Below are 16777 nucleotides of genomic sequence, written 5' to 3'. Positions count from 1 at the left end.
GCAGGAAAATGAGGCACAGAGGGTGACTGGCCTGTCTCCAGTTTCACGGCCAGCCTGCGTCCTTCCCACCACACCAGCTGCCCCTCACTTGCTTGTGTGTAATAATCACAGTAGCTTATTTGATCTTCATAGAACTTGAGAGAAGGCTATTATTAACTGCCTTCTAGAGATGACAAAACTGAAGCCCCACCCGAGGCCCCATGACCAGCGAGGTGTCATTCTGTCTCCTCCTACAGGGTCCCATCTGGCTCTACTCCTGGCTTGGAATGTCTACTCAGTCACCTCTGAGGCCTGTGACCACTACAAACTCTCTTAACTTTTGCAGGCCTCAGTTTCTTTAGTAAGGAGGTGGGACTATAACAACTAGCTTATAAAGTGGTGCTTAGAGCAGGTCTTCCTCACATGAGGACTCTCTCTCTCTCTCTCTCTAATGACATTTGGGGAGCGAGATTTGATATTTGTTTAGGAAGAAAGTTAATCCCACTCAAGGTCACTGTTCTCCTCCCCACATGGCCTCATGTACAATGACTGTTAGTGTGTGTAAGGGGAGGCTCTCACTCCTCCTGGGGGGCAAGAAAGTGCAGAATGTGGCAGGAAAGCAGGGAAAACACCAGGCTAGTGTGGTCCCTTCTGACCTTGCTCCTCTGATCGCTCCAGAGGATTGGACCAACTGAGACATCCCAGAAGATTAAAACACAGATTGGCTGTAGACCTATCTCAGAAGTCGATTTCTTTTCTTTTCTATGTTTATTTACTTATTTTTAAATGAGAAAGAACACAAATGGGGCAGAGGCAGAGAGAGAGGGAGACACAGAATCTGAAGCAGGCTCCAGGCTCTGAGCTGTCAGTGGAGAGCCTGATGTGGGGCTGGTACTCATGAACCTTGAGGTCATGACCTGAGATGAAGTCGGACGCTTAACTGACTGAGCCACCCAGGTGCCCTCAGAAATCCACTTCACTAACTACTTAGGAGCCTACCCTCTGGGCCAGGCCCTATGCCAGAGCCTAGAGATACAGAAACAGATAAAACCTCCCTCACAAGTTGTCACCAGGATCCAGAAGTAATGCTGACAAGGCCCCTAGCACAGTCACACAGCAAGTGCTACATAAACATGCTCCCCCAGCCCTGGCGTGAAGCCTGCACCCATCTCCAGTGTTCCTGACCCAGCCCTCCGCGTGGCCTGTGTCCATCCACAGGACATGCTCCTGGAGCTCTCCAGAGCTGTGCTCAGAGAGTAGCTACAAGCATCCACTTACACTGCCGTCTTTTTTCAGAAAGGAAGAAAGGAGCCACTCAGTTGATACCAGCTCCCTTCCTCTCCTCCAGAACTTCACTGAATTCTGTGCTTTCCCATCTACACCACAGAAGGAGAGTAACTCACCCACTGGCTAGACGGCCAATTGCCCAGTATTGGTCCATTTCATGCTGACATTTTTTATAAATCCGCCTACAGTTTGCTTCATCTGACTGGTCTCCACAGTCATTGTCCCCGTTGCAGAGAAGTCTGCGGTTTACACACCTCCCTGGAAAGAGAAAGGGCGTTCCCCGCAGTCAACGTGGCTGCCAAGAGCAAGAAATTAACCAAGAAATTAACATGGATGAGCACCTACTACATGCCAGACATTTGGCTGGGCCTTTAACGCTCTGTTTTGATTAGTCCTCATGTATCGGGGTGGGCCAGTAATGGCATTAACACTTTATTCCCTCCAAAGAGGCCAGTGTTGTATTTCTGAACCCACTGTGAGGGGAGGTTATTAAGAGTGGGCAAAGTGAAAGTGTTTACATGGCTGAGGTTGAAGTGGCCAGACTGGAAGCAAGTCTAGGCTTCTCTCCTCTTCCCTGAGGCTGGTGAGAAGAGGTGGGTTTGGTGGGTCCTGTGAGTAGCGCTAGCTGTGTGGCCTTCCACGGGCTACCTAACCTGCCTCAATCTGCTCGTCTCTAAAACCGGGAAGCCATCTCCTCTCCCCTCCTAGGGCTGTTGGCACTTTTGCTTCCTTTGAATGCTTTCCCCTATGACTTGACTCCCTTTCTTATCTGTGTCTTCTTAGGGGGTAAGCCTATAAGACAGGTGACTCTGTTTCCTTAGAGATGTCGGATCATTTTTAACCAATATCAAAAGCAGAAGAATTCAAGTTCATCTTCAAATGTTTCTTACAAGGCACTTACACTAAAGCCTGCCTGAATAACCATTATGGCTTTGGTCAGAATCATGGAACACTGGCTATAATGAGTCCATGGACACACTGTAAATGTCTTTCAGATTTGTTAGAATTCTGCATTTGCAATAAGCCCTGGAGATCGCTCTAAAAAATCTCTAACCCTTTCTTGAAAAATCCTGAAGCACACACAGTTCACATGGGTACAGTGAATGTAGAGGGGTTGCAATTCCCATCTAGATAATCTGGGTCAAAATACTCTTATGTTTGCTGGAGACTTAGAGAAAGAGACAGGCATATGCTTGCTTGAAATAACAAGATGAAAGAGTTGACAAGTATTTACTTAGTTCTGCAGCAGATGAGTATTGATTTGTATGCTCCTCCCTTCGTTCCCTTAATCAAAACTTTTTACTGACTCTATCATGCACTAGGGATTATGTGATAGTTGGTTATGCAGAAATGCAAACGTCAAGAGCTACTTCCGCAAAAATTTTTCAGAGGTAAATGGTCTAAACACCCTATGTAACTGCTGTAGGCTTTCCACATGCTCCTTAGCCCCAGGCCTCTGAAAAAGCCAGCAGGGCTCAGAATCTGCAAAGAGCTTTCATTCCCACTATGTCACTTGATGCTTCTAGTATGCCTGGAAGGTATTAACATCACTTCTGATTTTCTCTTGAGAAAACCAACATGCAGAAAGGTTAAGTGACTTCTCCCAGGTCACAAAGTCACAATAAGACTTGGCTCGGGATTTCTGACTCCAGTACACATACTTGTTTTTCTTGGCCTTAATATCTGTGAATGTGATTTGCATTCCCAAATTTCGAAGTGCAGCTCTTCTACTTGCCTGCCATGTGACCTTGGGCAAGTAACTTCCCCAAGTCTCAATTTCTAAATTTGTAAATTTTATAGGGTTTTATAGGGCTGTTTTTGTTAAATAATACATGGAAAGAGAGGACAAGGAGGGCTCCTGGCCTGACCCGTGACCCTGACCTTTAGCAGTAGGCAATGGCCAGTCCCCCCCGCCCCATCACCTCATTTGCTAGATTTCCCCTCCCCCTCCTGCATCCCTTGATACCTGTCTGTGCACACACAAAGCCTTCACATTGCACTTGACTTCTGCATGGTCTGCTGGTAGCACAGTCTTCAACTTCCTTGTCAGAGAAGTCACACGGTTCCCCATTGAACTGAGAGGGCCGGACCAAGTAGGCATGTCTGTACTATGGCAGAGAAGAGCAAGGTGAACCAAGAGTGGAACCTCAGGGACCTCGGGAACTGAGGGATGTACACATAAGGGTATATTGCAATTGGCTGTTTGCTTGACTATTCCAACCTAGACTCTGAGCTCTCTGAGGGCAGAGACCTGGCCTTTGATCTCTGCAGCTGCAGTGATCAATAAAGATTTGCTGAATGTGGGAAAAGCTTGGGCTTCAGAGTCAAAAGGTATTAAGTAGACTGATGTAGCCAGTTCAGTAACATGACGCCAATAGTCTCTCAGCTTGAGTACTCCAATGGGTTGATTCAATTATTCTCGTTTACTCACTACTTATAAATCAAAAAGCAAACACATTGGAGACACACCTGACTCTAATACTTTCCCGTTATGTGATGCTGGCAAGTTACTTAACCTCTGTGATCTCACTTTGGTAACCTATAAAATAGGGGTACTGAATTACCTAAATGTACAGTAATGGAGTTTCAATTATATATATGGTCTAAATAGGAAACCTCATGTTGTCTGGTACATAGTAGGCACACTATTTCTTGTACTTAGTTTTCTTTATTATTATTATTTTTAAATTCCTATTGGGTAACATATAGTGTTATTTTTCTTTGTTATTAATTTTTACCAGTCAATATTTCTCTATCTCTAACGTTTTGTTTATTCCAGAAATACTGAATATGCAAAACATTAACTGAGCCACCCAATATTGAACACGGTAAGTATGTATGTTTGCTTGTTTTTTTCTTATCTGAAGCGCAGTTGACACAGTGTTACATTAGTTTAAGGTGTACAACACGGTGATTCTACAACTCTGTACATTATGCTGTGCTCACCACAAGTGGAGCTACCATCTGTCACCATATTATACTATGACAATACCATTGACTATATTGCCCATGCTGTACTTCCATCTCCATGACTTATTCAGTCCATAAGTGCTTTTTTGTTTGTTTTTAATCATAATCATGCCCTCTAGCCTGCCCTCAAGGACGTCGCTACAGATGGTGGTGGTAGTGACGGTGAGCCACAGGCAGGGACAACACAGCGTGACGGCCGCCATGTTGCGGAAGGACAGAGTGCTCTGTAAATTGATAGGGGCATCACTGATGCAAACTTGGGAGAAAATGAAGTCACAATTGAGCTGAGATCTCAAAGGTGGATAGAGATATCAGGGAAGCAGGAAGAGGGCAGAGAAGAGAAATCTGTGTGGAGAAAATTGCTATACCAAATCCGAGAGACTAGGACGAATGTGCCTTGTTCCAGAAAACAAAAAGAAATTCATAACCTGGAGAGAAGAGTACAAGAGTGTGGGTGGCCAGAGCTGGAGGGAGACAAAGCCAGGAGCAAGTAAGGGAGGGCCTCTCAGGCCTCAGTTAGGTTAGATTTAGTATTTTACTATGAGGCAATGAGAAACAATTACAGGGGGGAAAGTGATCAGGTCTGGGTGGCTTCCGAATACTAGCTGTAGGCAAGAGTTTGGTGCAACAAAATCCTACAAACCAGGATACCAGCCCCTTTGCAGAATCATGTTAACCCACCATAGTTATTACTTTTATGGCATCTGGACAGCCCTCCCCACCTCCCCCTGCCAAAACCAAACCAAACCAAACCAAAACAAAAAAACAGAAAACCATTCACCCATGCTTCTTTGTTTGGGACCCCAGGGGGTCTTTTGTTCTGGAAGGTTGAGACTGGCAGGACAGGGATGAGGTCTGCGAAGAAGACTGTTAGAAGACCAGCCCTAGGCACCAAAGACATTATGGGATTGAGGGGTGCAGAAATGACGGGAGAGAGACATCTCAAAATTCTGGTTGAAAGGTTTTGATAAACCACCAGCCAGTGACCCTGTAGAAAGTGATGATATCCACTGAGGACCAGTGCTTCGCAAACTCTGAGTGAAGAGCTCTGGCCGCCTCATGCTGAGTCTCTTCGGTTTATAATGCAGACGAAGCAATTATACACATAATTGGATCAATGTTGATAGTTTCAGCAATAAAGCTCACTTTGGGAACTGAATGATCCTGCTTGGCTCTCCACAAAGATCCACTTAACTGTGTAAATGTCCTGGGCCCACTTTTACAGCCTCGTTAGGGTCTTAGCCCATGGCTGCTTTGATATCCTGAGGAGTTGGGGAAATGGCAACCATTCTCTTTTCTCTCACACACCTGCTGTTCTCAGAGCTGGGATCCCGGCTCAGCACTCTCACAACAGGGGAACCTGAAGCACAAATACTGCAGGGACCATGTTTGTTTGTTTGTTTGTTTGCTGTGGGACAACGCGAGACAAGAAGCCAGCAGCCCAAGTTCAAGGCCTGTTATCTGCTGCTAGGTGAACCTGACAAATCATCTGCTCTGAGTCTCTGTTTACCTATTTGCCTAATGGAAAGTGTAACTGCTGCCTTCCCTTCCTTCTAGAGGTATCAGAAAATATCATGAGATCAAACAACGCGTATTTATGGAGCTCTTATGTTCCAGAAATTGACCTACACTGTAGATATAGAATTGAATAAACCTTCAACAGCTTACCGCTTAATGGAAAGGTAAATAATTAAGGAAAAGTAAATGACAGGAAGAATAGGGAGCTACTACAGCTCTTGGAAGGTTGGCTATCTAAGTGTGCACAGGGCTGAGACGTCAAGGAAGGGCTCCAAAGAGGTAGCCTATAAGCAGAGTTTCAAATAATGAGTAGGTGTTAGCCAGCAGTGCAAGTGGGAAAAGGTCACTCCAGCCTAAGAAAGCAGCATGAATAAAGGCAGAGCGAGAAAGTGAAATGGTCAGAGAGAAACAAGTGATCTCTGTGCTGGGGTGGGGGATGTTTTACGAAGATGTTGGCCAGGTCTATGTCACGGGGACCTTGAAGACCATGAGTCTGGGTTTGATCTCAAGCGCCATGTGTAGACCTTAAATGGTTTCAAGCTGGGAAAAGCCAGGACAAGCTTGCATTTTGAATAGCTGCCCTGGTTGTACCATGAAGATGGACTGAAAGAGCAGGTCTGGAGGCAGGAGGTCTGATTAGGAAGCTGCTAACCCAAACAAGGGTAAATATGCTGGGAAAGTAGGTGGAAGGTCGAAGAAAGGATCTACTTGGAAGCATTGAGAAACAGAATTTGTTAAGTGAGCCAATGTTTAATGAGGCCCTACTATGTGCCAGGCACTGTCAGCAGTGCCTTAACCACTCTTGCTGAGAGTGAGGGTTTCTGGAAACTTAGAGCTCCCCCAAGGCCAGAGTACTTACCCTTTTCTTCTGACAGGGATCACATGTAGTCCAAGAGGACCAGCTGGACAGTTCACAATCAATAGGCATCACCGATGCAGCCACGCTCCGTGTCTGTCGGCTCTTGGCAAGGCTCTCATTGACTGCATTTGACCCAAGAGACTGTGGCCTTTCACCTCTAAAGGGTCATCATGAGAGAACAGAATTAAGTGTCAAAAAAAAGAATTAAGTATACATACAACCACCTACCCAGCCGTTCAATAAATATATATTTGCTCATGTGCTTGAGGCTATTAGTTTATCATTCAAGTATAGGTTAATTCATCCAGCAAACAGTTATCGAACACCTATAAGTACCTTTCATTTTGGCTAGCTATAGTTGAAAGAGTATTGAATTCAAGAGCAGAAGACAGTCCATCAGCACCTGGGGGTTCTGACTTGCCATTTCGACCTGTGTGAGTTCCACTTTTCTCATCCATGTAATGGGAGAGTCAGGCCTATCTCCCAAGGCTATTTCTAGGATTAACTAAGAAAGTACACATGAACGCACTTTATAAATGCTAAACTGCTACAGAGATGCAGGGAATACAACCACAGCTAGACGTAAAACTTGAAGCAATTCTCCCCTCACTGGGGGCCTCTGGGTTATGCCCAGGGAAAGGAGAGGTTTGGACTAGATGGTCTTTAAGGCACCCTCCCATGTTACGATCCGTGAAGCATTTGCTGAGAAGAAAAACATTCAGGGTACTGTGCTATAGGGCATGTGGGGAAATATAAAACATAGGTTCTACCTTCTGGAGCTCACAGTTTATCTTAGAAAAGGAGACGAGAAACATGTCTCATATCTTAGCTCTTCGAGACTTATCCAGGAGGCAAGGTTTTTAAGCATGCAGGTTCCATGGCCAGAGCTTTGCTTTAGGACGTCACTGGGGCTGTCGTGTGGAGGCTGGGTTGGGGTAAGGAGAGCCTGGAAGTGGGACAAGCAGGTAGGAGGCTCACACAGTAGCATCAATGAGTGGTGTGAACTTGAACCATGGCAATGTCTAAGGGAGAGCACATGGGAAGGACAGGTATACAAGATGTGGCTCAGGTGGAATGGATAGAAAATGAGAGGAAGGGGTTAGACAGGATGGGGTTCAGGTTGATACTTATTTCTAGTTTGAGCGTGTACATGAGTGGGGAGCACAGGAGCAAAAGACCTTGTTGGAGAGGATGTGGTTGGGGCATGCTGAGCTCCAGGGGCTCATGGAACACCTAAGTAGAGTATTCAGCAACTAGTTTCTAAGTGGGTGTGGCACACAGAAGAGAGATTTTCACTAGAGATGCAGAGCTGGTCATGAGAAGCTATGGAAGATTGGCTATTTAAGCGTGCATAGGGCTGAGAGGAGAAGCAGGCCAGAGAGAGGTCCTTGAAGAATAGCAAACCACCAGCAGACCAAGAGAGACTGGTGCCCTGCCAATCCAGAGCACAGAGTGCAGAGAGGGGATATCGGTTAGGCAGGGTCCGGGGGCGGGGGAGAGGGGGGCGGGGTGGGGGGAAGAGGTAGACAGCATCTGCAGAGCTATCAAACAACACGAGCCCTGGACTGTGTCCAGAGTGTAAGGTGATGCTCTTTGTGGAGTTCCTGGCATTCAGTGGGACATTCAGTAATAGAGTGGATACGTGAACATGCCATTAAATCCGTCTAGGCCTCCAGTGTACCCTATATGTAACATGACAGGTGGACTACGATTTTACCTTTCTTCCACTGGAGAGAACGTAATCTTGCAACCTGGGTTCCTTTTCAAGGCAAAAGAGATGAGAAAGAAAACCAAGATCTGCTGAGCACCCAGGACATGTCAAGCTCCGGGTGAGGTGTTTTACCCGTGCTATCTCCCGGAATCCTCATGGCAGCGTGAGAGGACAAAGCTCCTTGGACAGGTGAGGGAAATGACTGGGAGTCATATAGCTGCTATGCGGTGGTCTTGGGGTCTGAGCTGAGGTCTGTTGGACTCTAGAGCCTCTTTATCCATTTCCCCCATGCTGCCTGGAAGGGTACCAGGAACAGCATCCACTCCACTAGTGCCCTCTGTCTCTACGCAAGCCCTCTTTCATCTCTGTCCAAGATTGAGTCATTAGGGAGAACATCACACAGTTTCCACAGTCTCAAATACATAGTACATCACTCCAGACAAGGTCATTAACAATACATTCTCACTTGGCAAAAGTCCTAAGAAGAGGATAATATTAACCACAGTGAAATCCATCTCCACAACCACCCCAGAGACGAGCAAAAATCAATTGCCTAGTAAAGTCGGATCTTTAAGGAAAGGTCAAAGACTCTCCTGGAAACCACAGGTGGATACTTTAAAATGGTTACTTGAGGCAGGATGCTGCTCCCCAGGAGGGGGGCTCAGAATGTGCTCTTATCTACTAATTTGCTGGGGTTTGACAAAACAATATTGTCTGAGATTCTGCTTCTCCTAAGTATATATTTGACAGCTCGGCAGGGTACCCTCTTCCTGTTTCAAATAAGAAACAGTTACATTGTGTTTTTAGCAACTATCAACCCAATTCGGTGGTAGTTGAGACTGAGTGGATAGGTAATGTACACACACACAATTAAGAGTCACAATGATTTTCTTCTCTGAGATTTGAAAGCCTGTTAATAGGCGAGATGATCGTTTACAGAAGGAACTTGGCAAAAAGTAGTTATAGCCACCAAGTCTCTCATTTTTGCACCCCATTTTCATTATGACGGTGGCAATATAATGAAGTAATCAGTTGAATATAGAGTATGTTTGTAAATTACATTGGTTAGGATGTGTGTAGTTTATTAGTACTACAAAATGCAAATCTAAAAGAAAGGCTGGCATTAAACTACATCTTTAAATCTTGGTCTCTGTATAGGGATACAGCACATTCATTTCGTGCCTACGAAGTTGTACGGAAACAAACCAGATGAATCTTTTGATCAAGTGAATTGACTGTCATTCAAAATCCTCTGTATGTTTATAAACATGCCTGGAAAAGTACAGAATGTACAATAATAAGAACTCATGTCATCATAGCCCAGGATTGGCAATTATTTACATTTTGGTATGTTTCCTTCAAGTGTTTTTTTTTTTTTTTTAAATAGGAAATAACCCTATACATTACACATTTGCATTTGATACCAGCCCCAGATATATTTTCCTCTCCTCCTTCTCAGAGGGAACTATTGTTAGGCATTTACATGTATTCCTCAGGTCCTTTAAATACTTTTACATATTATATATGCACAACAATAATACTCCTTTTGTGTGCTTTACTCAATACTATACATATTATTGTGCAACTTGAGTTTGTCAATCAATGCGCTATTTCTGAGCCCTCTCCATGTTGACTCATAAAGAGATCTAGTTCATTTCTTTTACTTAGATGTTCCATCAAAGTACATAAACTGCATTCGATGTATACTTTTTCTTTTTGAAAGACATTTATATTTTCCCAACGTTTTCCAATTGCAATTAATGCTACAGTAAATACCCTTCCACAAATCCTTGGAACATATCCCTCTATGTAAGGAACACCTCCTTTCACGGAGGTGTATGGAATGCAATTGCCAACATCAGGACATATTTCACTGGGTCCCTGTCTCCTACTCTTTTCCTAACAGGAGTTTCTGATCAAAATACTGATGGATCCATCGAGTAAGGCAGGATTAGGTCAGCAGTAAATTGCAAGCCATCAGCTTGTAGGGATGGGGTGTGTCAATATATTTTGGCTTTCTGTAGAAATGCCCTGACACGACAACTTTCTGTCACACACAATTTGTTAGGCAGCTGCGTCGCCTTTGCAAATAGCATCCTTCCTCTTTGCTAGAAGGGGCAGCTTCCGGGTGGCAGATTTTCAATTTCTCCTCTCTCTGTCATTTGCTGTTGTAGACATGAAATTTAAAGCAACACCTCAAGGCAACAAACGTGTGGCCCAGAGATAGAGGAATGGCATGGGGGCCCAGCACATCACCTACACAATGCAGCTGGAGAGGGGATAATGCATTTGAGAGGCAGGGTGGTGCAGGGATACACAGGAACTCTGCAACCAGAAGAAAACAATTGGATTTGAATCCATATCCTGTTACAGATTAAGTGAGTGGCTTTGGGACAGTCACCTTATCTCTCAATCTTAGCTTCCCTCTCTGTAACACTATATTAGCTCCAATAGCTGTGAGGGATTAGAGCTAATGTATCTAAATGGCTGGCACAGAGCAGTGCTGAATAAAGGATAGGTATTATGACAATGTGATTATTTCATCTGACATGATTATAAGAACTAAAAACAAAAACCTTTCTCAGGAGCGAACAGGAGGGAGGTCTCAGTTTCTCCTGTTCCAGAACTGAAGGCTGTTCGTCCACTTCGAGTATGGGATTCAAATACCCGCTGTGTTCAGGACTGCCCAGTGGAAATCATGGGGGGAGGCCAGAACACCAAACCTGGTGGGGAGTTGAGACTGGCAACACATGAGCGAATCTGCTCTCCTCTCTGAGGATCATTTTGCTCTTCTACATAGTGTGAACAAGAGATAATATCCATCTCAAGACATGGCTAGAGGATTAAACGAGACATTCTGCTTATGCACCACGACTACCTTCACTTTCTATGTTAGAGTGAACTTCCGAATATATAAATATGATCGTTTTGCGCCTTGGCTTAGAACCCTGCAATGGCTCCCCATTGCCTAGAGGGTAAGGTTCAAGCTTCTTAGCTCCCACACTAGTGCTCTTCCATTCCACCCCACTCTGATCCTGCTTATTCCCACTTGATCTTGTCTTTGATAGTGCCTGACCTTGGCCTATGCTCAAGGCCTCCTGAAATAGATTTGAAGCTTCAGGAACAAGTCAGGTTTCTCACATTTCCATGCCTTTGTTTATGATGCTTCCTTTGCCTTGAACACCCTCTACCCCCTTGGCCATTTGGCAAACATCTGTTCTTATATGAAGATTCAGCTCAAATACCATCCTATTCCAGAAGGCTTTCCAGACTAGTTGAATGTCCAGTAGAGCTGGTCACTCCCTCTCTTGTTTCTCACCTGTATCATCTCTTGCAACTGTACTTAGAGGGTGTGCTTACATGTTGGCTTTTTCCATGAGAACACAGCTTTCTGTGTCTTACTCATCTCTGTATCCTCAGAGCCTGACAAGGGGGCTTGCAAAGGGGTCACTCCTATGGGTTGAGTTGCTATGAGCCCCTAAAACCTCCATTCCAGACATGTTTCCTTGGGTCTTTATAATCCTTCTCTGTTTATACATAGTACGTGCATATAAGGTAGGCCTTGGCAGCTTGGTTTTTCGTGGAGCCAAGCTGAGATTCTTGATAATCCTAATAGCTATTATTTGTTGAGTGCCCAATGGGTAGTGCACCTCACTACTCTGGTCTTAGAGGTGGTGCCCAATGGCAGCTAAGTGCTGGGCAGAGGTGAGACCAAGGGATGTGTCCAATGGGCACTGGTGCTCCTCACATTAAGTGGGAGGTTGTGCTCAGATAGCATTTATGGAATCAACAGAAGGAATGGCATGAACAGTCCTTCTTCCCACAGGGCTGCTCACAAGGAGGGATACCTGAGCACTTCAGCATTCATGGAAGGAGCTTCTCAAGTACCAGAAGGATCCCTCAGTTGCCAACTCACTGGTACATCTTTCACTGGAGCCCAAATTTGAGCTTTCACTAAGATACTTTCTTTAGTCTGTCTTATACTCTACTAACAATACCAAAAGTAATGAAATAAATCAGTTAGAACTTAATTGCTGGGAACATACAGTGTGTGTGTGTGTGTGTGTGTGTGTGTGTGTGTGTGTGTGTGTGTATGTGTGTGAGAGAGAGAGAGAGAGAGAGAGAGAGCGCGCAAGCGAGAGAGAGAACTTGAGAACCCACAGAATTTGGGTTCATGAGCAGGTAGAGTGGGTCCCACTCATACATCAAAGTCACTGATGTGAACTGGCTCTTTTTTCTATACATAACAAACCTTCTTTTGCATAAAGAATCATACAGAGGCTCTGTTCAGGACACAGAACAAGTACCCCATTCTCAGCGTGACAAAGCACATTTAAACATCTCAGTTTCCCATGGGAAACTTTGTTGAAGTCAGCAGCTTAGTTCCATAATAATTTGAAGACATTTGTTGATATTATTTTAGCAAAGGCATGCAAATTGCTCAAGGTGATGTTTTTTACTTAATGGACACACGACAAAGAGGTGGTCAGCATTATGTGGCTTTATACTCCTTGTCATGTTATTGACTGGGGAACCATTTGTAACCGCCACTTACCTGGAGCCAGGCAAACTGAGGCAGCCCAGAGCCGCAGAGAGAAGAATGAGTTCTACTGATGCCTTCCGAGCCCACGGTCGGGATGTCTTCATTGTCTCGATGTGGTGGAGCTTCCGCTGAGGCTCCTAGGTCCATGAAAAGTCTGCACAGCGAGCTTCTGTCCCCACAGAGCAAACAGTTCAGCAAAGTAAACAGAAAGCCAGCAGCGCCTGGAAACTCCTTAGACTTTGCACGGACAGAAATATCCCCATGACTCCAGACATCAACAAGGACGATGGAAAATTCGGCAGCACGTGACACAGAGTCAACCTGGGGAAGCAGCCAAGAGGACAGGCTGTCAGTGGGGACTGTGGGCTCTAGGTCCAGACTCCCTGGGTTCAAATCCTGTCTCTGCTTTTCACCTTTGGCGAGTCGCTCTACCTCTAGTCTCAGTTTTCTCACTTGCAAGGTGGTGAGGTATAAATACAGTAACATAAGTAAGATGATGAGAATAGGTCCGTGTGAAATACTCAGAAGTGTGAGCTATTATGACAAAGTGGAAGGCAGGCTGTGGAGTCAGGCCAAGCTTTGCATTTTGCCTCTTTCTAGCCGTGTGACTTGGAGCAAGTCAACGAGAAGCTGTCGGGCTCTAGGACTTGTCTACCTGCGTTAAAATTCTCTTGGCATGTTTCGCTAGTTGTGTGACCCATGGCAAAATCATTGACGTCTGTCGGTCTCTTTCCTCATCTACAAAACAAGAATAATAGTGCCCAACTCACAAGGTTCTTGTGAAGATCAAATCAGTTGAAATACTTAAAACACTTTGAATGGTGCCTAGCACGTTCTATGTGCCCTCTCTATAAGTGAACGGGCATTTTTTATTGACTGTCTCTGATTCTGTTTCCTCATCCATAAAATTTGGAGGGTTATGTTTACTTGTCACTCAGAGCTGGGATACTAACTGTGAAAATGTTTCATAAGTAGGCAATATAAAAATGATAACCATGGGGCGCCTGAGTGGCTCAGTTGGTTAAGTGTCCCACTCTTGATTTTGGCTCAGGTCATGGTCTCCCAGTTTGTGGACTGAGACCCACATCAGCCTCTGCGCTGACAGTGCAGAGCCTGCTTGGGATTCTCTCTCTCCTTCTCTCTCTGCCCCTCTCCTGTGTGTATGCTCTCTTTCTCGAAATAAACAAACTTAAAAAAATGGTAACTGTGAGAGAATAATTATTCAAATATGTGTTGTTGTTATCATGTGACTTATATGGAACGTCACTGTGGTTTGGGGGAAAATGGAGAGCATCCCTGACCTTGCTGGGAAGTGTAGTAGATAATTGGTACCGGTAGATTTAACATGTGTCTCCCAAATTTGCTAGTGACCCTAGAGAGCCAGAAGCGGCAGCAACCTGAAATGTTCAGTTGACACTAGTGCCTTCCACCTACTGCGTCTCCCACATTACAGGTCAGAGGGACTCACTCTTTCCTCTAAGGTCGAACACAGCAAAGGCAGGTGCTTCACATATGGCGAATCAACTTGTTTTATTTGAGCCTAAAAGAGGGATAGACCTTCGACTTTTCATTATTCTGCTTATCCTGTCATTTCTATGTGGCTTCCCGCTTAAATGGGATTAAAGGAAAATGTCACACACGGCACTCCTGCAATGGCATAATCCAAGCAAATGTTCACCTCAATACCTCTAGAAATGATTCCCAGAGGACCCTGACTGGGTGTTGGAGATGGGTGTCTTCACATTTTCAGTTTCAGCATGGACACAGTGTCGGCCTCGCTTCTCAGCTGTAGATGGCACCCACTGTCCTGTGGTGAGGGGCACTGGCGTGGCGTTGGAGGAAGCAGAGCACAAACTTGAAGGCGGTGGGCAGGTGGCCAAGGCTCCCAAACATACCTCCCTGAAAACCACCACTGACTCCTCAGAATCAACAAATTAAAACCCAAACTGCACTAACCTTGCATTTATGAAGCCACCGGGCAGTACATCAAGGACTGTATAAACATGGCGGATGGCCGTCCTGCTGCTGTTAATACTGCTGGTGCGGATGAGGGGATTCGGGGTGGGGGGGGGGGCAGCAGACAACTTGACGATGGGCCGGGAGGAAGACTGCAGATGATTTCCTCAAATGAGCTACCCAATTTCTCTGTTTTCTAACCTGAAAAATGGGAATAATAATTCATCAAGGTTATTTTGAGGTTTGAATGTAGAAAGCATTAAGCCCTTAACGTAGCTCCCCTCACAGGTCGGGGTACTCTTGGGTGCCAGCCTGCTCCCCACCTGCCCACATGTGCCAGAGGAGCCAGGCTGGGGACGGGAGTGCAGACGAGGAAGGGCAGCGAGGGGAGGGATGGAAAGCCACAAAGGGCATCCCTTCGCGTTAATTGGGCCTGGAACGCTGAACACAAACTCTGCTGTCAGACCATCCTGTGTGCATCCCAGTTATCATGACCCCAAGCACCAGGCACTATCTCACCGTGGTCTCAAAGGATGCAGTGACCTGAACTTTGCCACCATTGATTGTGGTAGTTAATCATTTGTAAACAAGCAGAAAATTGCATTTCGAGAAAGATCCATGTCCTCTCTCATGCCTGCCTGCATTTAAGAGAAGCCACATTCTTAGAAGATAAGGCTCCCCTTCTACCTCCTCGACACGTCCTCGACGCAATGGACTCATGGAGGACCCTACACTTTTTAGAGGCCAGTTACCTGAGTGACTCATGCGCCCTCTCGCCAGACTGTTTGTGCATGCTGCTCTCTCTACCCAGAATATGTGCCACTTGGTTAAACATAACTCGTTGTTTATGTTTCATACTGTTACCTTCCCAAATGACTCTCCTGGGGTAACTTCAGAACGCCCCCTGCTGGCTTACAGTGCTGCTCACCTGAGGTCATGCCAGGAGGATGGCAGCCTCAGGCAGCAGTGATAAAACATACCTTTCGTGCACAGCTCTTAGCAATTTAACAGGTTTTCCCATATGTCATCTTGCTTGATCTTGACAATAAGCTAATAACTAAGTGTCATTTTCCATGCCTCTGACATGGGGTCCCAGTTTAACTGAGTCCATGAGGAAACCTACGATCAGGTATGAATTTTATGTTGTTATCTTTTTTTGGTTTTTCCTGACTCCCCAATTTTTCCGTTTGTAATTCCAAGGCATTACTCTCCTTTTAGGAAGCTCCAGGATGGACTTGGGTATAGCACAAGGATCACACCTCGCCACTCTCTGGTCACAGCTCTCTCCTTTAAGAGTGGGATTTTAAAAATGATCATGTGTTTCCAGGCCCTTAAATTATATGAAGAAACTCATAAGTGTAGGCTTATGGATCCACTAACAGTTCATTGGTGTGTTCAGTCTTTGATTACTAATTTTCTATCCTCCGTTTCCATAATCAATTCCACATGTTTTAGGTTTTGTAATGGTAATACTCTCCCCTTGGTACCTATTTTTGTATTAGTTAGCGTTTGCTGCATAACAAAAGTTCCTAAATGTAGTCACTTAAAACAAGGGTCATTTACTAAATCAAAATCTTTTTGGTTATCAAACAGGTCTGACCTAAGCTGGATCATGCTGCTGGTCTTGCTGGGTTCCCTCATGCAGCCTCAGCAGGCCGGTGGATTGGGAGGGGGCAAGCTGATACAGGATGGCCTTACCTACTTGAGGATTCATTCTGTCTCTCTATCGGTGCTGGCTGTTGACTAAAGTGACGGGGTCAGTAGGCCACAGTTCTCCAAATGGATTAACTCAGTCTTCTTCATGGTGACTTCATGGTTCCAAAGAATGGCAAGAAAGGACAGGCTCCAGGGCACAAATGCCTGCTTGAATTATGTTTCTTAATGTCCCACTGGCCAAAGCAATGGCCAAATCCACACTCAAGAGACAGACACAAATCATACCTATTGATAGAAG

At 45.2% G+C, this 16777-nt stretch overlaps 1 protein-coding gene across 1 annotated transcript in view; it reads right to left on the bottom strand.

Moving 5' to 3' along the window:
* Positions 1 to 12971, bottom strand: part of C8B (complement C8 beta chain) — a 39269-nt gene extending 26298 nt beyond the window's left edge. Inside the window, exons 1-4 of the mRNA XM_039237781.1 lie at positions 12880 to 12971; positions 6614 to 6770; positions 3233 to 3374; positions 1383 to 1524 (exon numbers count right to left, since the gene is read on the bottom strand). Of these exons, the coding sequence (XP_039093712.1) occupies positions 1383 to 1524; positions 3233 to 3374; positions 6614 to 6770; positions 12880 to 12971 (533 nt within the window). The remainder of the gene's footprint in view (positions 1 to 1382; positions 1525 to 3232; positions 3375 to 6613; positions 6771 to 12879) is intronic.
* Positions 12972 to 16777: the final 3806 nt, after the last annotated feature.

The sequence above is a fragment of the Hyaena hyaena genome, unplaced genomic scaffold, assembly GCF_003009895.1.
Source record: "Hyaena hyaena isolate Hyena2069 unplaced genomic scaffold, ASM300989v1 scaffold_5, whole genome shotgun sequence".
NCBI classification, from domain to species: Eukaryota; Metazoa; Chordata; class Mammalia; order Carnivora; family Hyaenidae; genus Hyaena; species Hyaena hyaena.
The sequence above is the reverse complement of the archived record's forward strand: the minus strand, read 5'-3'. Positions and strand labels throughout refer to the sequence as shown.